Source organism: Capsicum annuum, unplaced genomic scaffold, assembly GCF_002878395.1.
Source record: "Capsicum annuum cultivar UCD-10X-F1 unplaced genomic scaffold, UCD10Xv1.1 ctg82981, whole genome shotgun sequence".
Lineage (NCBI taxonomy): Eukaryota > Viridiplantae > Streptophyta > Magnoliopsida > Solanales > Solanaceae > Capsicum > Capsicum annuum.
The window spans coordinates 295,483-309,460 of record NW_025893815.1 but is presented as its reverse complement, the minus strand read 5'-3'; the positions used below and the strand labels follow the sequence as shown (position 1 = coordinate 309,460).

Below are 13,978 nucleotides of genomic sequence, written 5' to 3'. Positions count from 1 at the left end.
TGAAAAGTCGAGTCGTCGTACTTTTTGTTGCTGGTACATCTCGGGTGTTCTTGATCTGTTTTGGAATTCATTACTAGTTTGTTGTTAACCCATGCTGATTCATTTTCTTCCATAATCAAGTCTTCTTATACTTGTGGCATATGCATCCCTTTTAATATTATTTGTTGAATAGAAACTTCTAATCTTTTGTTATAAAAAAAAAATCTTCTAATTTTTTACTGCAACAATTTTGTTTTAGGTACTTTGGACATTGTATCAGTTATGCAGTTGTAGTATCTATCCTGTTGGATGCTGCTATTTCATGGCATTTATCAGTTATAGACCATTAGCAGCTAGACGAGATGCCTTGCAAAGCATAGTTATCTTCCTTAGAGAAGGTTTCCGCGGTGGTTCAAGTGTCAAACGCAATAGTAGTGCTGATGCTGGTCATCGTGGTAATGCAACTGTGACTTGCACTGGTGATGGCAGTACTTGGAATAACATTATGGGGATTAATAGTGATAAGAGCATAGATAGTGGAAGACCAAGTCTAGCTCTACGTAGTAGTTCCTATCGTTCAGTTGTTCAAGAGCCTGAAGTAGGATCATCGTGTGTTGACAGAAATTTAGAGCATAATAGTTCATTGGTTGTTTGTTCTAGACGTAGCCTTGAAAGAAAGGTAGTGATTCTAGTAATCCACTTCTACAAACCAACAGATACTGGACTTGAATTTGGCATTTGCATTTCAAGAAAAGTTGAGTAATCCTAGGATTACATCTATGTTAAAGCGGAAAGAAAGACACACTGATCATGAATTAGCTAATTTATTGCACGATTAAGGGCTTGATCCTAATTTTGCAGTGATGCTAAAGGAGAATGGATTGGACCCAATGATTCTAGCCTTGTTGCAGAGAAGTAGTTTGGACGCTGATCGAGAACATCGTGAAAGTAACCCTCCTGTCACTGATTCAAATGATGTTGAGGATATGTTACCTAATCATATTTCATTCTTGGAAGAACTTAGACTACAAGGATTAGGAAAGTGGCTTTAACATTGTTGAGTAATGTTGCATCATGTAGCAAGAACTCCAAAGCGAGCATGGCTTCTTTTCAGTTTGATCTTCATTCTTGAAACCGTCGTTGTGGCTATCTTCCGACCACAGACAATAAAACTTTTGAATGCTACACACCAATAGATATGAAATGCATTAGTACTTTTAAAGTTCAGTTTAGTGTATTTGGAGTACGGTGCAGCTAAAATGTACTCCATATGGTTGTATTTTCCATTTTCTAACCAAATTTTGTAAAACCCCGCATTTTGGACGAGAACGAAAATCGTCATTTCTTCACGTAAAGGTTCCAAAAGCCATAAATCCAATGCAATTTTAGTGTGTTAATAAATTATGTAGTATGGAAACCTATTTGAGCATGAATTGAGATCATAGAGGTCCCCAAGCTCAAGGACAAGTTGAAAGTTTTCCTATCGTTCAAATTTTAGTGAGCGTTGAAACTTAGGTCAACTTCAATTGACCATTAATATTGGTATATATTGAATTAGAGTTCGTACTATAGATCAAATGAAAGGTATTCGAATTATCTTTCCAACGATACAAATTTCGCAAAATTCCAACACCCGAGGAAGAAGTTATGGCTTTGCAAAGTGGAGTGTGTCGTGCAGCATAAGGTGTGCGACGCACACCCTAACTTATCCCATAAGGTGTGTGACGCACAACCTAATGTGGGCGATAAAGAGTGCGCCGTACAACCTATATTATGTGATAAGTTTTGAGCCGCATATATTATTACTCAAGTGACTAAAACACTTCGTTTTTGGAGCAAAATGGTCCTTTTTCCACCCTTATTTAGCCATAAACATGAAATTCAGTTCCCAAAATACCCCAAAATACACCTTCGTTCATCAAAATTTCTCAAGAACTCTCCTTAGGGTTTCAAAATAAAAACCCAAGCAACTCAAGATTCAATCGTGGGTTTTTGAAACTAATTGCATATTTGGAATCCCCAGAACGTAGTCTTCAAGAAGCACATATCATCTTCGCATAGAGAGGTACATGGGGTTATCTCAAAAATCTCATGGGCTTAAAAATTCATGTTTTAAAAATGGGGGTTTTGAAATTATGAATATAATCCCATTTTAAACATTTTATAATATTGATTTGGTCTTTAGGCCTATTCCCAAAGTGGTTTGATATATGATATATGTATATGCATTTATTTCGAAAAGATGTTAACTTGAGAGCATGAATTATATAAAATACCTCTTTTTATATGATCTCATTTTAAATTCTCGTATGATGAAAAATGTTTGAAATCATCTTAACAAGCGTGATATGAAATATTTTGAAAATGGTCATGGTTTTGACTTGCAATGAGAGGCTTGTTATGTTGAAATATGATGAATATAATGGTTGCATAAAAGAATAATGTGATATTGATGGCTTGCAAGTCGGGTATGACGATACCCTATAGAATAAGATATGTGATTGAATTAAATGGAGTTTGATACATTGATTTTACATGAGATAGGTGGATGCCTGAAGAAGGCATTTGAGTGTAAGGGCTCATCGCTGGAAACTGTGTTTGCCGACATGGGGATTTGGTACCAGGCTAAGTGATCTTGTGTACTTGACTTTATGTCATTCTCAAATTGGGACTATGGTTAGGATCCCAGGCTAAGTGATCTTGGGCACTACTATACTTTATTGGGTGGCGGTAATCTTGTGTGTCTTCCCCTTACTTATACTCTAATCTCGGCAGCAACCGAGATTTGATAGTTGGTGTAAATGTTATATGTAGGGTATTCTACCTAGATCAACTACATTACATTATTGTTGAAAACTATTACATTATGCCCATGTGTTTTCAAAGGATTTGATATGGAACTACTTTATAATGGCTCTCACCTATATTTGGAAAAAAATATTATATTTTGTTTTTTGTTTCTCTGTGTACTAGTACTTTTGTATTGACCCCCTTCCCTCCCAGGTTTGGAGGCATAGTTTAGGGGTCCAGATAACCAGTAGATCTCTTTCGATAGATTTGCAGAATTAAGTGGTGAGCCTTCTATATTTTGGAAGGCCTGATGTCTGTCAGTTCATTTATCATTTAGTAGTTTTGGGTCTACTAGGGGCCTTGTCCCAGTTTTCAGACAGTAATTTGTTTCAGTCATGTATTAGAGATTTCACAGACGGTTGTTCAGATGTCGATATATGTTATGGGACATTATTTCTCCTTTGTTGATTTCATTTGATTTATGACCATGTTTTCCATAATATTGTGTATTATCTGCATATCTCATTATCATATGAATTATGTGCATGATTACCAAATAGATAGGGGTGTTTCGGGCCTTTATGGTTCGGAATGCTCGTCACGGCCAGGGCCTGAATTCGGGTCATGAAAACTTAGTATCAAAGCACGATTTATGGTCCTAGGGTGTCTGTGAAATCGTATCAGGTAGAGTCTTGTTTATGGATGTGTAGCACGCCATACTTATAAGAAGGAGGCTACTAGGCGTTTAGGAATGTCTATCTTTCTTCATGTTCTAGTTCGTGCAATAGAGTCAGAATGTTCCTCTTTCATACTCTAATTCGTGTTATGGTATCGCCCATACGAAAGTAAAAAAAAAGTCATCCCAAATTCTTTCTTTACTCTAATATCCTCAGATATGTCTCATTATTGAGGTGATTCAAGTGCAGAAGTTTAGAATCTAAATAGTATGGTCCTTTCTGATTGAACCATATAAGAGTTAAAATTTGTGCAAGGACTTGAGAAGAGTCTGTTAGTGCTTTAATGTGTATTGATTCCGATGTAAACATTGATCCTGATGGAATCATGCTTTTCAGATTGAGGTATTAATTGCATTTAGTCCCCTTCTAATTAATGTTACAAATATCTTTCTTAAGGGGGGGATGATGTGTAGTAGAATGTTGGAACTGTATTTCCACCCAAATAGTAGTATGCATTAAACTGTTGTTGTCATGACCTATTGGTAGTGAAATTAGACCAAGAAGTTAGTGATGTGAAGTCACAAAGTTAGAAGTCTGAACGAGGGTGACTTTTTTTGTAAATGAATATTTTAGTTGAATAACTGACGTTCGAGAATGATTTACCCCCTTATGGTGATAGACTAATGTGGTAACTAGTCGCATGTGTGGATGGTATGGTAGTCCGTGGAGGAAGTGTTTGACTCTGATTTATTTATACAGAGTAAGATGTGTATTATTAGTTCATTGGATATTACGTATTAAATTTCTATCTCATGTAATCTTGTCATCAAGGTGTTGTTGAAAAAAATAAATTCTAGTGAAGCCCTGTGGGACTCTTTTGATTCACTAGCATAGTTGACTTGTCATTCATCTCATTTTCTTGTTCAAAATACAAAATCAAAGTCTAGTGAAGCCGTTTGAGGCCTATTTCAATTCACTAGCAACTTGTTGTCCAACTTGTTGTTCTTATGTTGGTTTAATATATATATATAGCTAAATCCTTTTGCATGAGATTAAGTTGGTAAAGAGGTGATTTGTCCTTGTGTGTTAGTTTAGTAAAAGGTAGAGAAAGAGTTGTTAGTTAGGGTGATTTCTCGATTGCTTAAAGTGTGAAAATGGCTATATTAGCCAGTAAGTTGTAAGTATAGACTCATGGTTGTTTTTGGAATTTGAAGCTAGTGTAAATGTATGTTTGGGTAAGTAAGTATGAGGTGAGAAATCCATATAAGTAGAAAAGACTGTATGGGGTTATAATTTAAGATTAAGGTTGATCATGTCTATTATGTAACTTTACCCCTTGACATTCTTTTCGTTGGTAATTGTAAACTAGTACTACTTGTGAGAAGGTATGTAGTGATTTTTTAGGCACTTGTATAGTATGTCCCAAATTTTATGGACTAGCATCTTATGTTGCGTTTTTCAGTAATGATAGATGATTGGTACAGGACTATATGCTTGAATTTAATGTAGAATGTGGTGGTAAAAATAGTGGCATGAGATTAATGATGTATGTTTTGTGGGAAAAAATTAGTAGGCTTGGTGGGTTAAAATAGTACGTGCTAATGAGTTATGATAAGAAAGACCGTAAGGTCAAGATCAATTATTTGTTGTTTGGAAGTTCTAGTGTGCTAGTGTTTCTTGATGTCTATTTCATAGTATCCAAGTGAGAATCATGCATAAGGTTGGGTTGTAAAATCATGTTTAGCACTAGACATTAAGTTTTGAACAATTGATGTCCATGAAGGTGGATGTGATGATTTCTTGGTTAATGATACTAGTTTTATGGAAGTAATCTAATAGGCTTGAACGATATATGCAAGAGCTTAAGTTTATTTGATTCGTAGGGAAGTTTGATGTTGTATATATAATGTAGAAGTATGCCCAAGGTGATCTGAGGTTGTGGTATTCTATAAGACTATTACACGTTTTGTGTGACGAGTGGTACCGTTTAGTTACTAGGTGGAGAAAGACTAGTTAGATGGTATATGGTGTTCTAAATAGCCAAGTTAAGGAATTTTGATTGATAGTGTTGAGCCTTCTTATATAATCTTGATTCTCATAGTAGAGAGATGTAAGTTTGGAGTTGCAATATTGGTAGGCTATGTCGGAAGTAGTATGATTCATTGAAGGCTTTGTGATATCCATGTTGAGTGCTAGATTCTAAGTTTGAGTTTTTGAAGGTTGAACTAATAGAAATAAGTTAAAGCACTAGAGGGTGTGCACTCCAACTATGGGGATACCCATGAAGACCCGAAGTTAGTAAGTATGAAAGTATTATATGATGACTACTGGGTCTATAGAATGAGAAAGTGTATCTTAGAAAGCAGTATTAACAGTGGGTTTTCCACTTTCAGGTGTAGTCATTCGGGTTAAGTGCCATGATATGCGTGTATAGTAGTTTTCCAGACCCCAGAGTGCAGTGAGTGTACTTCGGTTTAGAGTCTAGTACGGGATCTCCCAAACTTAATATGATGGCTTGAAGCTAAGAGGGAGATGATAGAGCGAATAACCAAGTCAGGCTTTCAGATTCTAGTAGTGATGTCAGTATGACATAGAACATCAGAAGGGAAGAGTGAGGCTCAACCCATTCCGGTCTCAGTATTTTTCAGTTATCCTAATACCTACTCATACCTCACACTTCAGTTCCATGATCATAGTTTTGCATTAACAGACATGCTTCTTTACACCCGAAGAAAAGATACTTAGGCTATCAGTAGCTGTTGAACCCAAGCCATAAGGTAAAGATGCTTATCATTTTGTCCACTCTCGTCTAATGATGTGATAGGTCATCTATTTCCTATCTCTCTTTATTCTCGTTTCAAGCTTTCTATTTATTAGATGAAGAAAAGGGTTTCATGTTACTATGTGGTTTGGCTTCAAAATTTTTGCCTTTTCCTTCAAATTAATTTAGGGAGTTGCGCATGGATACAAGCTTTCAACATTGATTGGAAAATTAACTAAATATGATTGAAAAGTAGCTATATTCTGATTTCATCTGTTCTTCCTTGCATGGATATTGGTTGAGAAGCCTCCTATACCTCCTCTGCCTGGTCCTGCTCCTGGTGCTATTCTATCCATGTCACTACAGGTAAAGTTGTGGAGGTTTGGGGGAGGGATAAATGACTTTTGAATGTAGACCTTATGATAACTATTTTCCCCAAGTCTTTAGCAGTTCCAGCCTATGCTTCCAGCCCAGCAGGCAAAACCTTATGGTTCCGGGTCATCTCAACAATTTCTGCCACTTGGACATGCAAATGTTGTGATGTCTCAACCTTCTCAAATCCAATTTCCTCAACCTGTCCAACAGGTTATTGGTAGACCTATAGTAGGAATGCATAGTATGCCTCAGGGACCACCTATTCCCCATGATATTCAACGAAATTTTCCGATGTCAAATAACCATATGCCTAGTTTTGGTGGCCCAAATTTACCTCTTTCTTCTTCATATAATGTAAGGCCTTAGGAAGATCTTTTGTGGTTATTGTCAATCAGTTTCCGATGTTTTATTCATATATTGATAAAATACATTTTGCTATCATCTTTAACAGCAGGTAAATGTAGATTCTTCTGGCTCCTAGTATCAGACATAGATAAATGATCATAGGTTTCTATCAGGGGTACAACGTTGGATGCCAATAAGTAATCATAATGTGAATTCTGTGACAACTATGTAGAAGACTAGAGAATTAGCATCTCCCTTGGTTGTTCCGGTGAGAATTCAATGTGTTTTATTGTACCCGTTTTACATAAATATTGTCAACAAGTATGCTTAAGTTAATGTGTTAATCGGTGTGTGTTATCTGAGAAAGTCAGCATTTGAATTATATGATAGTTTTTTGCAAGCAAATTAAGATTCCATTGAACAAAAACGGTGTAAAACCGTGGTATTCAAGAAAAGGAGATCTGCAAAAATATCATTTTCATTCATATCCAATCTTTTTACCACTTTGTGTTCTCCAGACAGAAAAAAGAGCATGCCGATTTGGCTTTCCGGAATTCTTGCTTTTGGATTATATTCACATAGGTTACTCATATGAATAGGTTAATGTCTGCATCACAAACACTTAATGTCTTGTCTATGAACAAGTGGTGGATATGTTGGCCCCCATCACTGCCAAGAAATCCCTCAAGTATCCACATCTAGTGCTTTGTACATCATTCTGCTTCCATTAGCACTAGAGATAATAGGCCCCTTTATTTCAGTCCTCTTTATCAAAGTTATCATATGGGCTTCCGTTCACTGCTACCAAATTCTACCTGACTGTTGATCAGCAGAACTTGATACACCTCTACCGATAACTTCATTTTGACCCCATTTCTCTATTATCATACATATTTTACATATGGCTAAATGCTAGTAGGTATTGCTAATTTCAGCATCTTTTGATGATCAGTAGGCCAATTATGGTTGCTAATGTTGTCATATTTCCTATGGCTTTATTACCCCAACCAATTAATAACATTCTTACAATTCTTGAATTGATTTTCAGATACTATTATAATAGAAGGACAAGAATCTCTACCTGGGATAAACCTCGAGAGTTGATGACAGAAATGGAGGTGACATCTCGTGTCATCGAGATTTTTATGGGTAGTTTTATCCAGTTTTCTGTGTTTATCAATGAAAAAAGAAGTACACAATTCTTTTTCTATGAATCTTCGTAGAACCATTTTTTCTTTCCTAAGTATATGTGATTTCTGTTGAAAGTTTGTTTAGCGAGCAGATTTCCTTGATCTTACTATACTATTTAGGCTTCATTTGGGATTTGCATTGAACTTTTATTTCCAATATAGTTCTAAAAGATTTTATATTTAACACTATTATTCTAAAAAATCCCTGAACGTGTGTAGTGCTTATGCGCTGCAAGTGGCTTTGATGTGGAGGAGAAGATGCGGTTTTGGGAGGCTTTGAATAAGGTGGTTAGAGGTGTGCCTAGCTCAAAGAAGATTGTTGTAGCAGGAGATTTCAGTGGGCACATCGGGGCGTTACCGGGAGGCTTTGGTGATTTGGATGGCGGTTTTGGTTTTGGGGAAAGAAATAAAGAGGGGGCCACTCTATTGGATTTTGCGAGGTCCTTTAGGCTGGTGGTGGTGAACTCAGGCTTCCCGAAGAAAGAGGATCACCTGATCACCTTCCGAAGCGTGATAGCCAAGACCCAGATTAACTTTTTGTTGCTTAGAAAAGGGGATAGGGTGTTGTGTAATGACTTTAAGGTCATTCCGAGTGAGAATCTTTTGACCCAGCATAGGCTCTTGGTTATTGATTTGGGTATAAGGAAGGATAGGAAGAGAAAGAGTGAGGAGTGTAGACCTAGAATTAAGTGGGGCGGCTTGACGCTTGTGAATACGTGGGAGATATGGAAGAATTTGGCGGGAATAGGGGTCTGGGAGTGTAGGGGTGACATGGATAGTATGAGGTATAGGGTGGCTAGGTGCATCAGGGAGAATGCTAGTGAGGTATTAGGTTTTTCTAGGGGCCAGGCTGGGCATCATCGGGGGGATTGGTGATGGAATGAGAAGGTTAAGAAGAAAGTAGAGACCAAGAAAGGGGCGTATGCTAAGTTAGTTGAGAGTACGTACGAAGAAGAGAAGCGGGTAAACAGGAAAGAGTACAAGTTAGATAGGAAGGAGGCTAAGTTAGCAGTTACGGCGGCTAAGATGGCAGCTTTTAAGAGCTTGTATACGGGGTTATAGGAGAAAGGAGGAGAAAAAAGTTGTTTAGACTCGCTAAGGCTAAGGAGAGGAAGGGTCGTGACCTCGACCAGGTAAAGTCCATTAAGGGGAAGAATGGTACAGTATTGGTGGAGGACGACCTCATTAAGAATAGATGGCAGTTGTATTTTCATATGCTCTTGAATGACGAAGGGGATAGAGCTATTATGTTAGGGGAGCTGGAGCACTCAAAGGAGTGTCGGGATTTTAGTTATTGTAGACGTTTTAAGGTAGAGGAGGTTAGAGAGGCTGTTCGTACGATGCGAAGTGGTAGGGCGACGGGGCCTGATGAGATACTGGTGGCTTTTTGGATGTTTTCTGGCGAGGCTGGTTTAAGGTGATTGACTGGATTGTTTAACAAAATTTTCAAGACGGCAAAAATGCCCGAGGCTTGGAGGTGGAGTACTATGATCCCTCTTTATAAGAACAAGGGTGACATTCAGAGTTGCAATAACTATAGGGGTATTAAGTTATTAAGTCAATCTATGAAGATTTGGGAGAGAGTGGTTGAGGTGAGGATAAGACGGATAGTGTCTATTTTGGAGAACCAATCTGGATTTATGCCTGGCCACTTGAAGACGGAGGTAATTCACCTGGTACGCAGGCTGGTGGAACAGTATAGGGAAAGGAAGAAGGACCTGCACATGGTGTTTATCGACTCGGAGAAGGCATATGACAAAGTCCCCAGGGAGGTGCTTTGGAGATGCTTGGAGGTGAGTAGAGTCCCGGTGGCATATATAAGAGCAATTAAGGACATGTATGATGGAGATAAAACTCAGGTGAGGACGGCGGGAGAAGACTCAAACCATTTCACTGCCTTGATAGGATTGCATCAGGGATCTACTCTTAGTCCTTTTTTGTTTGCTTTAGTGATGGATGTGTTGACGCGGTGTATTGAAGGAGACGTCCCTTGGTGTATGCTTTTCGCAGATGATGTAGTTTTGATTGATGAGACGCGGGGGGTGTGAATGATATATTAGAGGTGTGGAGACAAACTCTTGAGTCTAAAGGGTTCAGGTTGAGTAGAAGTAAGACAGAGTATTTGGAATGCAAGTTTAATGATGTGAGGCTGGAGAATGAGGTGGTAGTGAAGTTGGAATCACAGGTGGTATGCAAGAGGGATAGTTTCAAGTATCTTGGGGCTGTGATTCAGGGTAACGGTAAGATTGACAAGGATGTCTCGCACCGTATTAGGGTGGGATGGATAAAGTGGAATCTCGGTTCGGGGATGTTGTGTGATAAGAAAGCGCTGCCCAATCTTAAAGGCAAATTCTACAAGGTGGCAGTCTGTCCGGCCGTGTTGTATGGAGCAGAGTGTTGGCCAGTAAGAACTCCCACATTCAAAAAAATGAAGGTGGCAAAAATGTGGATGTTGCGCTGGATGTATGGGCTGACTAGGGGGGACAGAGTTCGAAATGAGACTATCAGGGAGAAGGTTGGTGTGACTCCAGTGGAGAATAAGATGTGGGAAGTCCGATTGAGATGGTTCTGACATGTGATGAGGAGGGACATGGATGCCCCGGTTCGTAGGTGTGACAGGCTAGCTTTGGATGGTTTTAGGTGGGGTAGGGGTAGGTCGAAAAAGTACTAGGGAGAGGTGATTAGGCAGGACATGGAGTAGTTACAGCTCACTGAGGACATGACCCTAGATAGAAAGATCTTGAGGACACGAATTAGGGCAGAAGGTTAGGGTCAGTTTGGGTCGCTAGGGTAGGGAATTACTTGGTGGGGGTATTATTTTTGTTATGATACCTTGTTTCATCATTTATTATGAATCTGTTTACTTTTCTCTATTTTATATTACTTGTGGGTGTTGTATTTATGTTATGCCATCTTGTTCCATGTTTTACTATGTATTTATTTAGTACTCCGTGTCTCGAGCCGGGTCTATCGGAAACAGCCTTTCTACTTCTTTAGAGGTAGAGGTATGGACTGCGTACATCTTACCCTCCCCATACCTCACTATGTGGGAATAAACTGGGTTTGTTGTTGTTGTTGTTGTTGTATTGTTCTAAAAAATATGTTTAAGCATACACGGCAGGATTATATTTGGTCTATTTTAAACAATTTTATTTACTTTCTGATTAATGTAATGTTATTGCAACTCTATGGTGATATGGAGAAAGGAAACTCAATATAATATTGCGGTTCACACTTCTCATTCTGGTTTACAGAATAATAGTTTGGATGGTTGCACACTTACACCCAAGAGCGTGACCTAGTGGTCAATGAAGTAGATTGAGAACCATGAGGTCTCAGGTTTAATTTCCAACAGAGATAAAAACACTAGGTGATTTCTTATCGTCTATCCAAGCCTTGATGGACAGAGTTACCCAGTATCTGAGCTGGTGGGAGGTAGCAGTACCTGGTGTAACTAGTCAAGGTGCAAGCTGTCCCAAACACGACGGTTATCAAAGAAAGTTTGGCTGGATGTGAGGGACAAGTATTAAGGGACCAACAACTGGAGATGTAAGGAAGTTTGAACATTTTTATTCTTTTTTTTTTTAGATAAACAGTTTTTTTCTGGAGATATTACTTTGTATTCGTCAGCATTAAGGTTATGCTAGCAGTCCAAAAGAAATGAAAAATAATGACAATAATGAGAGGATTCAAAGAGATCCACTACCTGTTATGCATCCTGTACACATTGGCCCTTAAACAAAAAACAAAAATCTACAATGCTATTCCATTTAACTTTCTGAATAGAATTATATTAATCTTCAAAATACCTTCAACTTTTCTCGCTCCATATAGTCCACCAAATACAAGGAAGGATTGTTCTCCCCCATTTCTTCTAACTCTTGTTAATCCCCTCTAATCCAACAGCTCAACAAATTGTTGTGTGTCCTTTGATAGTCCATATTACTTCAACTCAATAGATCTGGTATGTGTTCTGGCACGGTCCACTTTACTTCTATTAAACTAAAGGTGTCAAATGGGCGGGTTGGCTGGATTTGGGCGGATCAAAGAAGTCTGAGTTAATAAATAGGCAGGTTATTAACCCGCTTAAAGCTACTTGGGCTGAAATGGGTTGGGTTGAAATGCTCTAAAATGCGGGTCATAAACCAACCCACCCAATTTGAACTCAGATTTAATTGCTTTATTTGTTATTTTATAAACTTTTAGTACTTGAAAAATTATTATCTTTTTTTTTTAACTTGGTAACTTTGTATTATATCACACAGTACATGGGTTGTACTGAAACCTTTATATACAAGAGTACTCCTAAATCGACCGTTCTATATCTAAATTTAGTCTAGAGCATCAATTATCGAGGCAGTATCATTAGAGTATAGTTGATTACACCAAAAACATAAAAGCAAAATGCAGTTGAGTTTAACCTTCTGCACACTATTCTCTATGCTCTCAAAACATCTAGAATTCCTTTCTTTCCATATAGCCCACCATATAGCACCAGGGATAATTCTCCATCTACCTCTGTCCTTCGCATGTACACCTGCTTCACCCATCACATTAAAGTCTCGGATACTTTCCTAGGCATTGTCCTGGAAATACCTTTTAGTCTTAAGACGATTCTCTAAAGTTGTTGGGTGAACTTACAATGTAGAAATACATGGTTAACCGTCTCTAAAGTTTCTCCACAGAGGAAACATCTGAAGCATAAGGTTTTCACTTTCTTCATGACATTATTTGTGTAAGAACTACTTCCTTGGTCAGTAACCAGATAAAGATAAAGCACAACACTGTGTGAGGTATCCTACTTTTCCATATTTACTTCCATGGCCATCTTGGATCCGGGTGATTTATTTGGTTCATCATCTTGTAGGCTTTGTTGACACTGAACATTCCTTTTTCATTTCCCATCTACTATAGTACGTCCTTCACTATCTGCAGACCATTGAATAAGTCCACGGTATTAAAAAATTCAACTACTCTCATTACCTCCCGGTCATTAAGTTGCCTTCTGAAATTGAAGTTCCACCCATGTGGTGTCTATAATTCTGCTATAGTCCTCTATTGAAACAATACCAAGTTGTAGATATCTGGAAAGATCACTTCCATATTCCCATCCTCATGTCAATTATCCTTCCAAAACCTAGTCTTGTTTCCATCCATCACTTTAACCTTTGAGTTGATTTTAACTTCATTCCACTAGTGTCTAATAGATCTAATAGATCTCTAAAGGCTAACCCCGTATGGTGTGGTCACTTCTTAAGTCATCCATTTATCTTCTTCAGGATATTTAGCCCCAATTACTTTCCTCCATAGAAGCTGGTTATTGTTTGCATATTTCCACAACCATTTCATCACGAGAGCCTTACTTTGAATTTTTAGATTTTTTATCCCCAACCCTCTAGTCTTCTTGACAATTGTCCACCATAGAGAGCACTACCACTTTTCTCGCATATCTTTGTTCCTTATTCTATCTCTCCTAGTATTCCCACATACCAATCTGAACATTCTTATTTCTGCTATGTTTATCTTTCAAACATGCGAGCTCTTGACCATCCAAACACTCTTCCCTATGCAAAATAGCTAGTATAACAACCACTTTATAGATTTACCTTTAAGTTTATTTTAACAAAATTCTTATATATGGCATGCTAGTTACTAGCTCTTTTGCAAGAGCAAATTGGGACAGAAAATACATGTTCAGAAATTAATTCATCAAAAAAAAACATAGCTGTAGTTTATGAGTTTCAAACGTGCCCAAATGGAAAAAAAAATAATTGGGGGGGGGGGGGGGGGGGGGGGGGTGGGGGGGGACATAAAGAACCCGGGGGGGGGTTTGGACCACCCTAACTGACCCACCCGGTTTT

The 13,978-nt window shown here is 38.2% G+C and overlaps 1 protein-coding gene across 1 annotated transcript in view; it reads left to right on the top strand.

Annotated features, from left to right (window-relative positions):
- The first annotated feature begins 9,457 nt into the window (after positions 1-9,457).
- The window catches only part of LOC124895570 (pre-mRNA-processing protein 40A-like), a 13,537-nt gene continuing 9,016 nt past the window's right edge, over positions 9,458-13,978 (top strand). The window contains exon 1 of the mRNA XM_047405994.1: positions 9,458-9,534. Within this exon, the coding sequence (XP_047261950.1) occupies positions 9,458-9,534 (77 nt within the window). The remainder of the gene's footprint in view (positions 9,535-13,978) is intronic.